This window comes from Notamacropus eugenii, chromosome 3 (assembly GCF_028372415.1).
Source record: "Notamacropus eugenii isolate mMacEug1 chromosome 3, mMacEug1.pri_v2, whole genome shotgun sequence".
NCBI classification, from domain to species: domain Eukaryota; kingdom Metazoa; phylum Chordata; class Mammalia; order Diprotodontia; family Macropodidae; genus Notamacropus; species Notamacropus eugenii.
The window spans coordinates 152,697,592-152,714,888 of NC_092874.1; the positions used below are offsets into that span (position 1 = coordinate 152,697,592).

At 36.7% G+C, this 17,297-nt stretch overlaps 2 protein-coding genes across 6 annotated transcripts in view; one reads left to right on the forward strand and one right to left on the reverse strand.

Moving 5' to 3' along the window:
• Positions 1-13,969, forward strand: part of DNAJC2 (DnaJ heat shock protein family (Hsp40) member C2) — a 29,182-nt gene extending 15,213 nt beyond the window's left edge. For all 4 annotated transcript variants that reach the window (XM_072653143.1, XM_072653142.1, XM_072653144.1 and 1 more), the window contains exons 8-17: positions 2,389-2,480; positions 2,562-2,683; positions 3,723-3,872; positions 5,069-5,157; positions 5,807-5,876; positions 10,880-11,064; positions 11,783-11,883; positions 12,039-12,146; positions 12,922-13,076; positions 13,796-13,969. In XM_072653143.1, the coding sequence (XP_072509244.1) occupies positions 2,389-2,480; positions 2,562-2,683; positions 3,723-3,872; positions 5,069-5,157; positions 5,807-5,876; positions 10,880-11,064; positions 11,783-11,883; positions 12,039-12,146; positions 12,922-13,076; positions 13,796-13,870 (1,147 nt within the window). In that variant the 3' untranslated portion in view covers positions 13,871-13,969. The remainder of the gene's footprint in view (positions 1-2,388; positions 2,481-2,561; positions 2,684-3,722; positions 3,873-5,068; positions 5,158-5,806; positions 5,877-10,879; positions 11,065-11,782; positions 11,884-12,038; positions 12,147-12,921; positions 13,077-13,795) is intronic.
• PMPCB (peptidase, mitochondrial processing subunit beta) overlaps positions 12,265-17,297 on the reverse strand; it is a 31,941-nt gene continuing 26,908 nt past the window's right edge. Inside the window, exons 10-13 of one of the 2 annotated variants that reach the window (XM_072653145.1) lie at positions 14,846-14,931; positions 14,683-14,771; positions 14,383-14,458; positions 12,265-14,300 (exon numbers count right to left, since the gene is read on the reverse strand). In XM_072653145.1, coding sequence (XP_072509246.1) covers positions 14,236-14,300; positions 14,383-14,458; positions 14,683-14,771; positions 14,846-14,931 — 316 coding nt within the window. In that variant the 3' untranslated portion in view covers positions 12,265-14,235. The remainder of the gene's footprint in view (positions 14,301-14,382; positions 14,459-14,682; positions 14,772-14,845; positions 14,932-17,297) is intronic. The other variant, XM_072653146.1, reaches the window with a different exon arrangement.

Consider the following 17,297-nt stretch of genomic DNA (forward strand, 5'->3'; position numbering starts at 1 on the left):
TAGCCCTAGAATGACAGGATGGATAAAGTTCCCTGTGCAATTAGGGCTGCTCTAGCATGCAGAAAATTTTTTCAAGGGTTTTTACCCTCTAAAGTTCTTTCAGCACAGAACAAGAAAAAGAGGGTCAAAGATAACCTGATCATATCTGAGCCAATAGCAGGAAGACAAGAAAAAAAATAGAGGGAATGAAGATAGGAATAAGAAAAGTGGAAACAAAACTATCAGTTTTTGCACATGATATGATGGTCTAATATCTAGAAAAACCTAAAGAATCAGCTAAAATTTAATTGAAACTAATAGATTCAGCAAAGTTGCAGGATATTATACAAAGCCACATAAAACATTAGCCTTTCTGTATGTTAGGGAAAAATCTAGCAGGAAGAGATAGGAAAAGAAATTCCATTCAAAATATGGACTACTTCGGCACTTACTGAAACACAAAAGAATGATGTGAATAGAACGTTTTTTATAGAAATAAAGAGAACTAAACATTGGGAGAAATATTAATTGCTCATAGGTAGGCTTTACCAATATTTTTAAAGTGACAGTGCTACTTAATTTACTTATTCAGTGCTGTAGCAATCAAACTGAAATGATTATATTATAAAGCTAGAAAAAATAATGAAATTCGTGTGGAGGAATGAAATGTTACTCAGCATTTTCAAGGGAAACAATGAAGACAAAAAGGAAAGGGGATATAGTGGTAAGCTAAGCTATAGTTACATAGGAGTATTCATAAAAATGCTTTGGTACTGACTAAAAGAAAAAGAGAGGTTGATTATTATAATAGATTAAGTATTATGCAACATAAATAAGCAAATGAAGACAATAGTGTTGTGTTTGTTAAACCCAGTTCTCAACTTAGGCAGCTAGGTGGCTCAGTGGATAGCATTGGGTCTGGAGTCAGGAACGTGCATTCAGATGTTGTCTCAGACACTAGCTCTTTGACTCTGGGCAAGTCACTTAACCTCTGCTTCCTCAGGTGTGAAATGGGGATAATAATAGCACCTACCTCCCTGGGGTTGTTGTGAGGATCAGATAGATAATTGTAAAGTGCTTAACACAGTGCCTGGCATGTAAATGCTGTATAAACATTAGTGGCCACTTAGCTGTTGGGGCTTTGTTTGTCCTTCATTCTCAAAGAGGACCATGACATCAGGAAGATGACATGACTTGCTCTTGACTTTGATTTGAGTAAGGGAGGGAGGGCTGTGCAGAGTCACCAGCCTCACTTTCTTCTCCTGAGCCATCTGGGTCCAGTGCCCTGATATTCATCAGGATGACTGGAGATGGCCCAGGATGCAATGGGAGCATTCTCACTTTGAGTGAGATACACCCATTCATTGAATAGGCTTCTCTAAGTTACTCAAGGGATGACCCCTTTAATAAAAGAAAAAATCAAACTGGGAGGGGAAGACCCTCATGACTAAAATAGCTGTTGGGCTAAGTCCCACAGCAAACAGGTATAAAACAACATCTCATATGTGTAAGCACCAAATGAATATATAAGATATAAAGAGTAACATTATCAACAGACACTAAAGGAGCAAGGAAGAAATTACCTGAAACTCCATAGATAGGGGAATAGTTCATGACCAAACAAGATATAGAGAAGATTACAGAAGACAAGATAAACAGTTTTTATTATATGAAATTTAGAAGCGTTTGCACAAACCAATGCAGTTAAAATTAGAAGGGAAAAAGGTAATTGGGCAAAAAAAAAATCTTTGTAGCAAATTTCCCTAAAAAAACACATGAATAAAAGATGGGCAATTTGCATAAAGTAGGGCCCTTAGGAGAATTCCTAAAAGTCTTCACCCTACTTTAACCTTGTGGGCTGTGGATCCATGGGCATAGTCTTAGAAGCAGAGTATTTCTTTTGCATGTATGTCCTGTTCTCCACTTCCCTTAGAGGAGAGCTTTGGGTACTCCATGCAATTTGAAGAGAAGAAACCACTCGTACTACAATGCCACTCAGCTGTAGTCTTAGCTTGCAGAAAGTTAGCTTCTCCCAGCCTCCGTCTCCTTCTTCCATAGGACCTATAGACATCAGTTGTGATTCTGTGACCACAATAATTCTTTAAAGCCTTCCATATATGGACAGGAGGGCTTCCACAGTAGAAATGTGTGCATCATAGGTCTCTGGAAGTGTATCCTTAATGTAAAGACCAGTTTACTCTAGCCTACATCTGGCCACATCTTAGCCAAACTTTTGTGAATGTATTTGAGGGATGCTTCTCTATATCATGACCTCCCCTGACTTCACTAGCTTAATATTAGCATCATCCTTTTAAATATAGTATTTTTCACCATTTTAACCTGAGAAATCATTTTCTAATCATGGAGCTTAGAAAATACTACATTTTTCAAATGTTTATTATTTTACAGTCGTGATGAGAGGAGGTGGATTGAAAAACAAAACAGAGCAGCTAGGGCACAAAGGAAGAAAGAAGAAATGAACAGAATAAGAACATTAGTTGGTAAGTATACATTGTTTTTCAAAAGATTTAATTAATTAAATGGGGAACTAAATAGTCACAGTGTTTTCTTCCTTCTGATAGACAATGCATATAGCTGTGATCCTAGGATAAAAAAATTTAAAGAAGAAGAAAAAGCCAAGAAGGAAGCAGAGAAGAAAGCAAAAGTAGAAGCAAAGAGAAAGGAGCAAGAGGCAAAAGAAAAAGTAAGTTGACAATTTTCAAAGTGACTCATGGAATGAATTTATTCAGTCAGTCAGTAAACCTTTATTAAACATCTGTTGTGTACTAGGCTGCTGTGCTAAGTACTGGAGTTACAAAAAGAAAGAAAAGACAGGGCACCTCACGGAGCTTAGTCTAATGGGGGAAACAACATTCAAGTATATACGAAGCAGGCTTTATACAGGATAAATAGGAAATAATTAACAGAAGGAAGGCATTAGAATTAAGAGGGATTGGGGATGGCTTTCTGTAGAAGGTGGGATTTTAGTTGGGATTTGATGAAAGCCAGGCAGGTCAGTGGAGGAGGGAGAAGCACCAGGGACAGCCAGAAAAATGGAGTATCTTGTTTGTGGAACAGCTAGGATGTGAGTGTCACTGGATCAAAGAGTACATGTCAGCTAGTAAGGTATAAGAAGACTGGAAAGGTGGGCGGGGACTATGTTAGGAAGGGCTTTGAATACCAAATAGAGCATTTTGTATTTGCTCCTGGAGTTTATAAAAATATTCCACAAGATAAAAATTCCTCTTTAGTCTACAAGCCTATTAAAAATATAGAACCTAGGAACTTAGACTTAAAAGTGTTATTGCTAATTTGTATAATTAGTAGCAAGAGAGAGGAATCTTAATTTTAAACTCTTATCAAGCATTTACTGAGAATATATTGGATGATGTCAGTAGTGTAAACATCATGGCAGCATCTGATATCTTCATTATCATAGTAGTTAGCATTTAATATTATATTCCTCTTGAAATAGAACATATTTGAAGGAATTTATTATTCTGACCATACTATGGTCAGTCTTTGTTCTTCAATAAGATGGTTTCAATCTCACCTATTTTCTGAATCAAAATATTCACTAAAAGATTGGATTAATTATTTAAAGTAATTAAACAGCAGCATATTCCATTTTTAATGCATGATGGTTTCTCATTTCCCTGAACATAGCAAAATTATTTAAAGTAATTAAACAACAGCATATTCCATTTTTAATGCATGATGGTTTCTCATTTCCCTGAACATAGCAAAGACAAGCTGAATTAGAAGCAGCTCGATTAGCAAAGGAGAAAGAAGAAGAAGAAGTTAGACAACAAGCGTTACTGGCAAAGAAAGAAAAGGAAATTCAGAAAAAAGCCATTAAAAAGGAAAGGCAGAAGCTTCGAACTTCATGCAAGGTATGTCAGTCTTGTGAAGCAAAAATAGGCTCATAGTTTTAGAACTGGAAGGTACTTTAGAGGCCAGCTTGTCCAACCCCCTTTTTTACAGATGAAGAAACAGAGGCCCAGAAAAGTTAAGTGACTTATGCAAGGTTACATAATTAGTGTCAGATGCAAGATTTGAACCAATATGCTTTAACTTCAAACCAGTACTCTTCCCTGTATAGCAAGCATTTATCAGGTGCTTTATTATATGCTGGGCATCTCCATTTGCTGGGTACAATGTATCCAAAAAATAAAAACCAAATAATCTCTCCTCAGTAGGACACATATGTATAAAATACATGCAAAATAATTTCATTTGGGGCCTGGAGAGCACTGGCAACTGAAGAGGTCAGAATAGGTCTTTGGGGGTAGGGGGTGGGAATGGGGGGCGTGTTGCAATAAGTCCTGAATGACGGTAGGGATTCTAAATGGCAGAGGTTAGGAGAGAGTACATTTCAGCCATGGAGGTAAACTTATGCAGCAGCACAGAAACAGAAGATTTGTGATAGCCACCGTTTACATAGTAGGCACTCTGTTTTTTTGAATAACTTTCAATCCCTCCTACCTAGCTAGACTTTTCTCCCCACCTCTGTAGCTGTAATTTTAGATTTGCATATCCCTCACTATCTCCCTAAGTTTGATTATATTAACTAGTTTCTAGTTGCCCTTATGTAATTGGCATATGATATAGTATTCATTAATTTTAAATATTAAGTAAATCTGATTTTTCTTTTTGTTCACTGCCACCTCATTTATCATCATGCCAGTGATAAATGCTTTTACTAAAATATAAACTCTCTGATTGTAGATGTTTATACTTGGGAATAGACTGAGTAGCACACTCAACTAATGAAGGGAAATTCTGTTATGGGGATTACACTACTATTTTATCCATAAGCAATTTCTTGGGGTCTTAAAGTGGCTCATAATAGCTATAAGGCTCATTCATTCTGCATCCATAACCTACAAAAGATGACTTTTATAGCTGTGAAGAACTTGGCCAAATCCCCCTAGGATTTTGACGAGGTCAGAAACTATGATGTAAATTAAACTGCTAGAATTTTCAGAGGTTCGTATGTAAATCTGTTTAGCTATTAGATTGATCTTATAAATCAACGATAATTTGCTTCAATATGTACCCAACAGAATTTTATGTTTATGCTTTCTAGAACTGGAATTATTTTTCAGACAGTGAGGGAGAGTGTGTTAAAATGATGGAAGAGATTGAAAAGCTTTGTGATCGTCTTGAACTAACAAGGTATGATCACCATCTTACTGTAGATCTTTATCAAGAAGCAGCTTTTTCTTCTTTTGGTTTTAAGATAACTATAATACTTAGTATATTAATTTATTGAACTCTGAAACAGATAATGTTGCTTTCTAAATGCCTCTGATATATTCTGAGAGAAACTTTCATATATCATGGTTATGAACTTAACAATACACAAACTAATCAGTATTAATTGCTCAAATGTGTGTGTATAGTCATTTGTTTTACAAATGCATATACGCAAATATATAAAAAATAGATTTCAAGAAAGAAAAACAGCAAATACTGAGATTTGAACTACAATTGAACAAAGCTAGAGACTAAAATTGCATGATGAATATTAGGTAGTTATAGATTGATTTCTTCATTATAGAAGTTAGACGCTCAAACAAATAGCAACCTATCAAACATAATGGCACTTAAATTTGTAATAATGGCAATTTTGCTTGGCAGTAAAATTACAGTAAGAAATTACATAAACTAAATCATCTTCTCACTTGGTAACATAAAGGGGTGGTTCTTTTTGTGCAGTATAAGAGGGTGGTTCCTCCATGTGAAACTTAGTGTCCTTCAACACAAAAAGCCAGCTTTTTCTATTAAATTTGGATAAAATTTCATGCTCCTTTTAAAAATTTAGTTTGCAGTGCCTGAATGACATTCTTACGTCTACTACAAAAGAAGAAGGGAAGGCAGCTGTGGAAAAGCAGGTAATGTTCATTTAGGAGCATTATTTTGCAGTGTGTATGAGGTATCGAACTACTAGGCTGTAGTTGCTACACAATCATTACATTTACCTTTGTCTCCTAAATATGCACATACATTTTAGAGTTTACAGGAACCAGTCAAGAGCATCTAATCCAATCCCCCTTACTTGACAGGTGAGGGTGAATCTGAGGTACAGAGAGGTTAACCCTTAGAGCCCTAATAGGAAATTTTCATTAAATTTTGTTGTACTTTGCAGAATCACTTTTCCCAGCTCTCTTCTAGCTGTTGAGCTCAACCAAAAAGAGAGTGAGATTTCTTTTTTCCCCTTAAGGATCATTCCAAGATCATTTTGTAGGTGAAAGAGATGAAGATGAAAAGACAATGAAGTACATTCAGATTTCTTCACCTTAACTCATCTGATTTTTTTCCCCCAACTTTGTTGTGCATTATGACTTTTTCGTATAGAGTTTGGATACTTTTCATTTCATGTTGTGATCTTACATGGTGAGAGCAAATACTTTGTGCTTTGGCCATGGGGTTTACCTTCCCCTGGGCAGAACACTAGGGAGAGGAGGGGAGGGGAGAAGCTACTACTCAAGGAGAAGAGAGGCTACATTTCTTGCTCAAAGATCAAGTCTTAAACCCAATTCGCTTTGGAGCTCATAAACTGGACAACAAGTTCCGACCCAGCTAGCACAGACTGAATGTAATAAATGTAATAACTAAATAGTAATTGTTTCTCTTTTACCCAGGAACCCTGAGGGTCTTCCCCTCCCAGTTTGATTTTTTTGGGGGGGGGGATTAAAGGGGCTATCCCTTGAGTAACTTAAAAAGCCTATTCATTGAATGGGTGTATCTCACTCAAAGTGAAAATGTGATAAGACCTTAGCCTGAAAGGGCCAGGATCTCACATTGTATCCTCGGCCATCTCTAGTCATCCTGATGAATATAAGGCCACTGGATCCAGATGGCTCAGGAGAAGACAGTGAAGTTGGTGACCTTGCACAGCCCTCCCTCACTCAAATCAAAATCAACTGCAAGTCATATCATCATCTGGATGTCATGGTCTTCTTTGAGAATGAAGGATAAACACAACAACAAATACTTTATGCAGATTTCTATCTCTTAATATAAAACAAAATTAGAATCATGGTTTATATGAATTTGCTAAAGATAGCAGCTGAGGCTTTCTGGGTTGTGTTTGTGCTTTCTTGGTGTAAGTCATGTACTAACTGAATTTTTTCATTTAACTGATAGGAAAATAGATGTATGTCATCTTAAGTTTTCAGTGTTTGTATTTTATTTACATGAACTAAGCCAAATTGATCTTAGTTGACACACTTAAAATCTAGACAATTTTAAGGGGTAGTTTAATTGGCAATGTGTTCTGGTTCTCAATTTAGCTTGCCAAGTATTCATTCAGTATCAGGTACCTTGGAGATGACTATAACAATAGTTGACATTTCCAGAGTACTTCCATAAAAACAATCCTGTGAGGCAGTCACTAAAAATATCATTTCCTCTTTACAGACAAGCTTGGCCAGTTGGTGATGAATCCTTTGGCCATGGCAATCCATAAATACAGAATGCCCCTGACTTTGACTTCTGCAGTGATAGTGGTGGAAAAGGGAGAGAGGGTATAAAGAATCATAGTTTTTAGACTATGATTGTAAAGGAACATTAGCACTTTTGACACTCAATTTTTTTCCCTTATGGCTCACTGTTTCTTTTTATTTGTATACAATAATAATGCCTTCTGAGGAAAACTATAGCTTAGTGTTCAAACAAATCCTGTCCAGATGCATGTACTTTAAAGGCTTTGGGAATAGTAAACTTGGACCCACAGACCTTAGCATTGGCATCGTTGGTTTGGCTGCCTTAGGATTGTTAAACTTGGCAACCTTGTGGTTAGTGGGCTTAGTTACCCTTAGAACCATTGGGGTTGGTGATGTTGGTGCCAGTAGACTTAGTGGGCTTGGTAACTTTAGGGTGAGGGTTGGGGCAACCTTATAGTCATGCTAGGTGATATAGGGACCTGGATGTTTGGCAGCTACTGGGGCTGGTGTATCAGGTGGTAGCTTTAGGGGACTGTATGTAGCCTTGGCAGTCCTGGGCCTGTTCTTGTTCTTGGGGACCTTGATGCTAAGGCCTCTACTCAGGAACTGATGGCTTTGACATTGCTGGCCTGCATCTTCTTCAGTTCCTGTTTAGCCTCTTTAGCAAAACATGTTTCTTAGGAACTTAGGGTCACCCCTTTCGGAACCTCTTGTTCTCTGCCACTTGGGTTTCTTGATACTATTTATGTTCCATTTATGGGACTTATTGTGGGTGGTATGGTTCTTAGACTTGACCATCTTTATATCTTACCACTTGTGTTGCTGTCATTCATTCTGTGGACTGGAGGAGACCAAGAGTGAGAGAAAAAGCAACTTTGGGACATTTTAAAATGTGATACTTTCTTTCACTTACCAGTGCTAATGGATATACCGAGGATATACCATTATATACATATAATGGAGGAGCCAAATTATATAAATTCTAACACTTGCTATAAATGAAACCAGAATATAAAATAAAGTTATAGTTAAAGACAAATAAAAGAATGATATGAAGAAGAGTATTAAGAACTTGAAGCATTTATCATTCATCCAAAGTTGTGTTTGGCCTTCGATTTTGAAGACCATGACCTCAGAGAAATGATGACATGACCTGCACTTGACTTCCTTTTCAGTGAGGGAGGGCTGTGCAGATTACCAGCCTCAGTTTCTCCTCCTGAGCCATCTAGGTCCAGTGACCAGATAGATATTCATCAGGATGACTGAAGATGGCCCAAGATGCAATGGGAGACCTTGGCCTTTTTAAGCTAAGGCCTTTTCAGGTACTCATGTAAAGTGAGGTAATGCCCATTCAATGAATAGGCCTCTTTAAAAAGTAGTCAGGGGATGGCCCCTTTGAACAGAAAAGATTAAATAAATAAATCAAAGCTGGGAGGGGCCTCAGGACCCTCAGGGATGTTGTTTCAAAGAGAAACAGTTATTGGCGACATTCACTCTAAGCTAGGAGGGTCCAAAAAACAGGCATTGTTGTTCACTATATGGGCTTCAGAATGCACTAATAAGGTTTTAGGAAAAGCAAGAAAAAGACAATAAAGAAATCTAGCCAGTAAGCCCCAAGTTAACTGGGCAGCTTTTGGCCATCAAAATTTACCTTCTTTTGGAGAGGAGAAGGAAGGGGAGGGAGAGGCTGAGAGAAAGGATGAGGTGAGTTACCCAGTGGGTTGATCCTTCATATTTGAAGACCATGCTATCAGAGAAATGATGACATGGCCAGCACTTGACTTTGTTTTGAGGGAGGAAGGGCTGTGCAGGTCACCAGCCTCACTTTCGCGCGCGCATGTGTCACATATATTCAGAACTAATGGATAGCCTACAGGTATCGTTGAAATCCATGTAATGTTAAAAGATCCCTCTCTTTCATGGCTCCCTGACCCCCCACATACACTGGGGGGGAATTTTGGGATGGTGTACACAGGAGTTACACAGAATGGTGGGTGAGAGCAGAGTCATTTACTACAGAATAAATAGTGTTACAAAAACTGACTTGCCCACAGTAGTGACACAGGTCTTTTGATTCCTAATCCAGTACATTTCCCACAATGAAAAGTGCCCCAAAAGAAGTACCTGAAACTATCCCAGATATTAAAGAGCTTTTACTTTTGCTAGGAAGATCAAATATTGTGAAAAGCAAAATTTTAACCCAGGCCTGTTTTTTCATTGATGTTGGGAACTTCGAGCAAACACAATCCCCTACCAGTGCATCTCAATAAATTCTTCAGTTTATAGCCTTGAAAGTTGCCTGGGGCACTCAGAAAATGTATACTCACAGCCAGGGATGGTTTGTCTTTTTATGCTTTTTTATGCCTTGTATAGCGCTGGCATATAGGTGCATAATAAATACTTGTTTGAGAGGTTGACTTGCCTAGTACGTGGCAGAGACCACCGCAGCTGAAGTCTGACTCCAAGGCGGTGTCTCTTGCCCCATTCTGCCTATTTGTATTTAAAACAATACAGTAAGTACTGTATTTCTTCAGTCAGAGAAGGAAGTAATGAAGCCAGAGAATTGGATAAGGTTTAATAGAGAAGTTGGAAGACTGTTTTTTGAGAAAGCTTAAGGCAGAATAGGTGCTAAAGATAGAGGACATTTTTTAGTCTGGAGAACTACTAAACCATGGAGCAGAGGTGGGAATGAACGGTCAGTAGAGAGGAAGGCTGGATTACTTACAGTTTGGGATCTGGAGTAACGTGAGAAGAGATTGATTAGAGGAAATAAAGCTAGATAAGAATGCGCCTTGAACAGCAATAAAAAATGTATATACCTGAAGGGTAGGGAGGAGACTGGATGCACGCTTTAGAAAGATGAACCAAAGCATTGTGCAGAATATGTGCATTTTAAAAAGCACTTTGTAGAGGCTGGTGATTAAAGAAGATGCCTAGAAAGAGTACAAATGTATGGCTATGAGATTCCTTTAGGTTTGAGAAAGGACTAGTTTAATAGCACCAGGGTTAGGATTACTTTTAATAGGAATTAAGAGAGATTTCTCTGAGATTTGAGGAAGAGTTGGGAGGATCGATTGAGAGACCAAAAGGATGATCATGATGGCACAATTGAGTGGCTTTTTTCATTAAAATGTGAGGCAGTTTAAAATTATAGAGTAAGATTGAAGAGACAGATGCTTGGAAGCTAGAGGAGAGGCCTAAATAACTGTAGGCAAGAGCGCACTACCGATGTGTATCCAGGGGCATATTTTCCTAAGTTCCCTTCTGCCTTGGGAGCAAGTAAAAAGAAAGCAAATGAGGGGTGTTCCCAGGTTGGGAATTAGCATGGTAGAAGATCTTGGAAACCTGGGATAATGGTGGGGAATAGCACTAGTTTGCCTTAAGTCTACACCAGAAATTGTCTAGTACAACTATTAGTTGTACTAATCCTTTACCTATCCTTCATGTAGATAGAAGAAATAAATGAGCAGATAAGAAAAGAGAAGGAGGAAGCTGAGGCTCGTATACGTCAAGCATCTAAGAGTACTGAGAAATCAACTGGTGGAAGTGGCAGTAGCAGTAAAAATTGGTCAGAAGATGACTTGCAGTTACTAATTAAAGCTGTGAATCTTTTCCCTGCTGGAACTAATTCAAGGTACCTCTTTTGTTAAAATATTATTCAAAATAACACTAACTAGAACCTAGCAATGAGAATCCATAGCTCAGTACTGTTCTTTATATAGATGAAGAATGTTCAAGTAGCCCCCTTGATATTTAACCTAGACCTACCCACCCTGTACAGGAGTCTCAGTGTTCTCATTAACAAAATTCCAATGTGACTTCTAAAGTAGCTTTGTTAAAATATTTAAACATTATATATGGAATATTTCATTCTGATTTCTCAGAAGACTAAATCACAATAGATTTTTTTGATTTATATCACAAAACAAGCAAAACCTTGTGTTTATTTACTTTGTTTTCTCTTCAGTAGTAAGAGATTTATCCACCCAGTGCTGTTCCATTTCCCAAAACTACAGAAGCTTTCTTTACAGCTGGCCCCTCGTCAGATAGATAGCCAGTTAAGAATCTTCTGTTCAGATTCTAAATGAAATTATACACTTATTAATGACATCATACACAAATGTGTAATTTTTATGTAAAAATAATACACACTATCTTAAGATTTTGTTATGCACTAAAACATTGAATGAGATTTTGTAGAATATAAAATCAAAACCTTTTGAGTGGCAGTAGTTTCAAGTAATAGTAGTAATCTAAGCCAGACTGTCCAGTTTGGTATAATCTTGTAAAAATAGTTTTCACTACAATAAAACCCCAAATAATATTGCTGCTGTTTTCTTATCTTGTGATAGGTGGGAAGTTATTGCCAATTATATGAACCTGCATTCTTCTTCTGGAATAAAGAGAACTGCAAAAGATGTCATCAGCAAAGCAAAGAGTCTTCAGAAACTGGGTATTTAAAACTTTTGGTGAAATCGTTAAGGGAAAAAACTGATTTGGGGTATCAAGTACTTTTAGTAAATTAAAATCTAGTTGAGCATTCATTATTGCATGAGCACTGATTGTGAAGTATCACTGGATGTAAATAAAGCTTTTCTTTACTCTCAGACCCTCATCAAAAAGATGACATAAACAAAAAAGCTTTTGATAAATTTAAAAAGGAACATGGAGTTGTGCCTCAGTCAGACAGTGCAGCTCCTTCAGAGCGGTTTGAAGGTAACAAGTTTTTTTTTCCTTTAGTTGGGAAATAATTGATGGGTATATCAATATCTCCAGGAGTTGGGGGGACAAAAGAGTTGGGAGCTGGATATAAACAGACTTGATTTGTTATCCCTCCTTTTCAAATGGTTTTATTTTTATAATAGGTTATTTTAACACAAGAGAATTACTATAGTTTATTTCCCAATATAAGATTTCTCTAGACTTGTAAAATTACTTTTTTTTTCCACCTGAGTCATTGGGACACAGTTCTGATTTTTCTAAGGTTTCTAATTTTTCCTGTTATCCATACTTACAGAAAAAAGGCAATTGACATCTTCCCCTAGCGTATATCTGAAGTGAAAGATTTTTCCTGTCTCTATTATATAGAAAAAATTTTCATTGTCTTGTTCTGTCAATTTAAGACAAACTATTAGCATTTTGTAAAGAACACTGATAAAATTCTTTAAGTAGTTTCTAACACAGTCTAGGTAAAAACTTAGTATGGAATTCATTCTAGTGAGGGACCTTTTTTTTTTTTCTAGCAGCTGCCTGTATTAAAATAGGCAAGTACTTTTATTATCTTCTGTTTTAGTTTCTTTAACTTTTACGGGTGGGGCAGGGATATGTGAAATAAAATTCACTATCTAAACCAAGCCAAAAGTAAGATTGTGTTTTTATTTATAATTGCACATATATAAAATGTAAATAATATCCTTTCTATAAATAAAAAAAATTAATCTAGGAGATAATCTTGGACAATAATCCATCAAATCACCTAACTTTTTTTTAGGTCCTTGTACAGATTTTACACCTTGGACAACTGAAGAACAAAAACTTTTAGAACAAGCTCTGAAGACATATCCTGTGAATACACCTGAGAGATGGGAAAAAATAGCTTCCACAGTGCCTGGACGATCAAAAAAGGACTGTATGAAACGATATAAGGTGTGTGTGTGGGTGTGTGTGTGTGTAATTCAGCAATTCACAAACTTTATTCTAAGTTAAATTGCGTACTGTTGTCTTTCTTGTTGGTTGGACTTCAGGGTACTAAAAACAAAAAGTCACTACAAAGGCTAAGTAATATTAATTCCCAATAGATGTGGTCTAGCTGCACTGTAATGAAGAACATCATGGAAGATTGGTGCCACCTTCCAGAAACTACTTTCCTAAAAAATATTTTTAGATTTTAAAGTCCTACAACAGTATCTCACTGTGGCAGAAAGATAGCCCTGGCTTCTCAAAGACTATGCCAGCACAGCGTAAGCTTTATGGATAGCTTTGAGTGTGTGGCCCTAAGTTTGATGGTTTTCCAAGGAATATCCTAAGATCAAAGTGGCTTCTCAACAGGAGATTGACCACTGCCACTCAAATTGTCATCTTTAAAGCTACAATTTCATCAGAAAAAGATTTGTTTGTACTATAGACCAAAACTTATTTTACCCATATGCAGGAATATAACAGCAAATTTATTAAATTTAAACCTTACTCTGAGAACCCAGATCCCTCTATTTGTATTTCTTCTAATAATCCTTTTAGAAGTCATGAACAATAAATTAGAAGTATACCCTATATTGCATATTATCCCCACAAAACCTTCCTGAAATCATTCAGTAGAAGCAGCTTTAAAGTTTAAACTTAGTTAACCTTTCTTACTTTTTTTCTAGGAACTTGTCGAAATGGTAAAAGCAAAAAAGGCTGCTCAAGAACAAGTGATGAATGCTAGTCGAGCCAAGAAATGACTAAAGTTGACAATCTTTGTTGTGTTTGTTTTTATAATAAAACTGCAAATACTGTATAAATTTTCATTCTTAAACTTATAAAACTCTATTGGTGTTTCATATCTGTTTTTGGCTTATTGACAGTTCCTCTAATAGAAACAGGAGCTGGTAGTAATTACCTTTCCTTACCTATTACAAAAAACTTCAGTCTCTGAGAAGCTGAAAGGTTTCCTTATTTGTAATTACCTTTTAAAAGTCTGATAGAAATATCACCTCACATTTTCCTTGCTAGGCTCCAAAAACACTTTGATTTCTTTTTGGATGAACAGCCTGAATTTCTCAGGTTTTATAAATAATATTTTCAAAATGATTTGATTAAAATCTTCTTATTCTCGAAGCCAATACATGCCACTGCAGATTTTGTTATAATCTGGTAATTGCTCAATGGGACCTACAGATTTAAAAGAAATTATCAGTTAAAACATAATTAATACTAGTTTCAAGAAAAAAGTGGGGAAGAAAGGCTTGCTTACCAACAGCGGCTACAGCAGGGTGTTTGTTATAAATATATTTTGTGCATACATCTCGTATACTCTGAGCATCAACAGCCTAAAAGAGGAAGAAAATGAAGTATGATATAACATATCTGGATTTGCCTATGGTAACCATAAGAAATGCTTGCTTTGAAGTTGAACTCTAGTTCTAAATTAGAACTTTTTTGTAAAATTCTTAATCTGTTAAGGGACCCTGATCAGTGAGACAACATATCAGATTTCAAAATAGTAATCCAAATTGTTTTAGGCAAATGAAATTCTTTAGATCTAAGAACTTACATCAATTCTCGCCTCTAGCTCAGGAATGGGAATTCTCCGATTATAACATAACATTTGTCGACCAATATCTTCACAGATTGGAGTTGAACCTATTTAAAGAATAAAAATTCTGTTTACCCAAAACACACCCAAATAAAAATAAAACTCTAGCCTTCAGGCTTACCATCAAGCTGCAGCAGCATGTTTGTTTTCAAAAGATTCTTAGCTCGGGCAACTTCACTTTCGGTGATACTTGTGCACAGCCGTATCCTAAACAGTATGAATAAACAGCAGATATGTTGAATCAGTTATATCATCCTAGAATTCTTTTCATCATGTTAGTGTCTCACAAAACATATCATGCAAGAATATGTTGTCACTGGATACAAGCAGTATTTTAATATCCTTAAAAACACATTCCCACCCCTCCCTAGGAGAGGGTTCTGATAAGATTCCTGGGGCTGAGATTCTTGTTATCCTTAGGAATCCTATCCCTCATTACTGGTGATTCGGGTGAGCACAAATGTTATTTCCAGAAGGAATCATGAAAACACCACTAAAGGATAACAAAGTCTGAGGCAAGAAAACTGAAGACCTCTTAGAAATAAATACCTTTATCCCTGCTACCCTCTCCAGGAGAAAGGCAGACCTGGTAATGAAAATAAGATTAAGACTGGTATGTGAAAACAGGGTTTGAATTCCTAGACCCCTGAAATAAAGGAATGACAGGCTTCGGGCTTCTGGCCAGAGATGGAGTACACTTAAGAGGTCTGATAAAAAACAAAACTGCCCAGAGCCTTGGAAATCTATTCAAAAGAAGGCAGTAGAGATTCCTGGAAGGAAAATAAAGCACATACCTCATGGGTAACAAGGTAAATTGGTACAAGGAAGTAAATCTGAGACTTGGAATGGACAACTTCCTGATGGAGTAGGTAAAATGAGGGTGCATTGAATATTAAGAGAGGTATAGTATGAAAAAGCAATGAATTTAAAACTCTAGGGGACTTGGGTTCAAATCCTACCTATAACAAATACCTTCACAAGGATGTGCTAAGAAATAAATGAATTATGTTGAGAGCTTTACAGACATTAAAGCATTCTATGTCATCTATTATACCCAAATGAAGAAATCCCAAAAGCATGATGGAAAGCATTTAGGTGAAGGTGAAAGAAACAGAAGTGACAGGTACGTAGGTACTGTTATGTAGTGGATGGAACAAAGTCAGGAAGACCTGAATTCAAATCTCACCTCATATACTAGCTAAGTGACCATATCACTTAATTTCTCAGTTTCCCCATTTGTCAAATGCAAATAATAAAGAGTAGTAGCTGAAATTACAGTGGGCTAACTAGCAGTCAGGAAGTGCTTTCTTCTAGTGGAAAGGTCACTGAGCTAGGAAGTTAAAGAGACCTGGTTCTAGACTTGAACCTGTTTCTAATCAGCTGTGCGATCTGAGATGGATTATTCACCTCTGAGTTTCAGCTTTCTCATTTATAAACTGAGGGGTTGGACTAGAAGAAAAGGTCTTTTTGTGTCATGGATCCCTTTGGCAGTCTGATAAAGCTTATGGACCCCTTTTCAGAATGTTTTTAAATACATAAAACAGAAAATCAACAATACTGAAATAAAGTTATCAAAATGTCGTTGAAGTTTATAAAGTCCAGGTTAAGAACCTCTGACCTAGACACAAAGAACAGGAGTTCAGGGGGAAAAAAAGCCTGACATCTGGTTAAGTGAAATTGCTCCTTTGCTAGAGCTTCCATTCTCCCAAAAGCACAGTAGCTGTTAATTTTTTTTATTTGCTCTGATGATAATTTCATACTAGAAAGGGTGAAGGAACTAACAAGAGGAATCATTCTTCTTGCTCTGATTCTCACAAATAAGGAGAAACTGCTGGAGCAGAAATAAGAGCATCTTGCGGAAAGTGACTGCTCCATTTTAGAATGTGTGATAAAGGAGAGTAAAGCTGGGCAGAACCTAACATGCACCTTCTTTTTTAGAAATGGTGTAAAAAAGGTTCAAGGAAAAGATGGGAAGGATCCCATAATATAAAATTCTACACAGGAACTTAACCCTGGACAGGTGGGGAAGTTCACAATAATTCTGAAGGCACAAAGAACTGATTCAGATGAAGAGAAAGAACTGTCTCAAGAGACTGATAGGGGCTGCACAGAGATCAACTTAGATTTTGAAATGTACAAAAGATGGAAGCAAGGGTTCATAAAGGGGAACAAAGAAAAAGGCCTGGCACAGTCCTTAAAAATAAAATAGTAGGGGCACTAAGGCTCAGCATGAGGTGAGGTGGTCAAGGAATGCTAAGAACACAAAAGAGTGAGGACTTTTTTAGCTGATGGCAATAAATGATGGATGGGATTGAATAATAAAGACAAAAAGAAGATAGAATAACTGATTATATTTTGCTTATTTTTGGAGAATAAATAACAATAGTAAGCTGTTTCCCATGATAAGTAGAGATAGATAGTAAGAGTACTAGTTGCCATAAATTTAACTGACTAGGCCCACATGAACTACATGTTAGGGCACTGAAAGAACCTATGGAAGCCACTACTAAGGTGCTGTTAGTTATCTCTGCAAGATTATCAGAAAACCAAAAAAATACCACAGGATTGGTGGA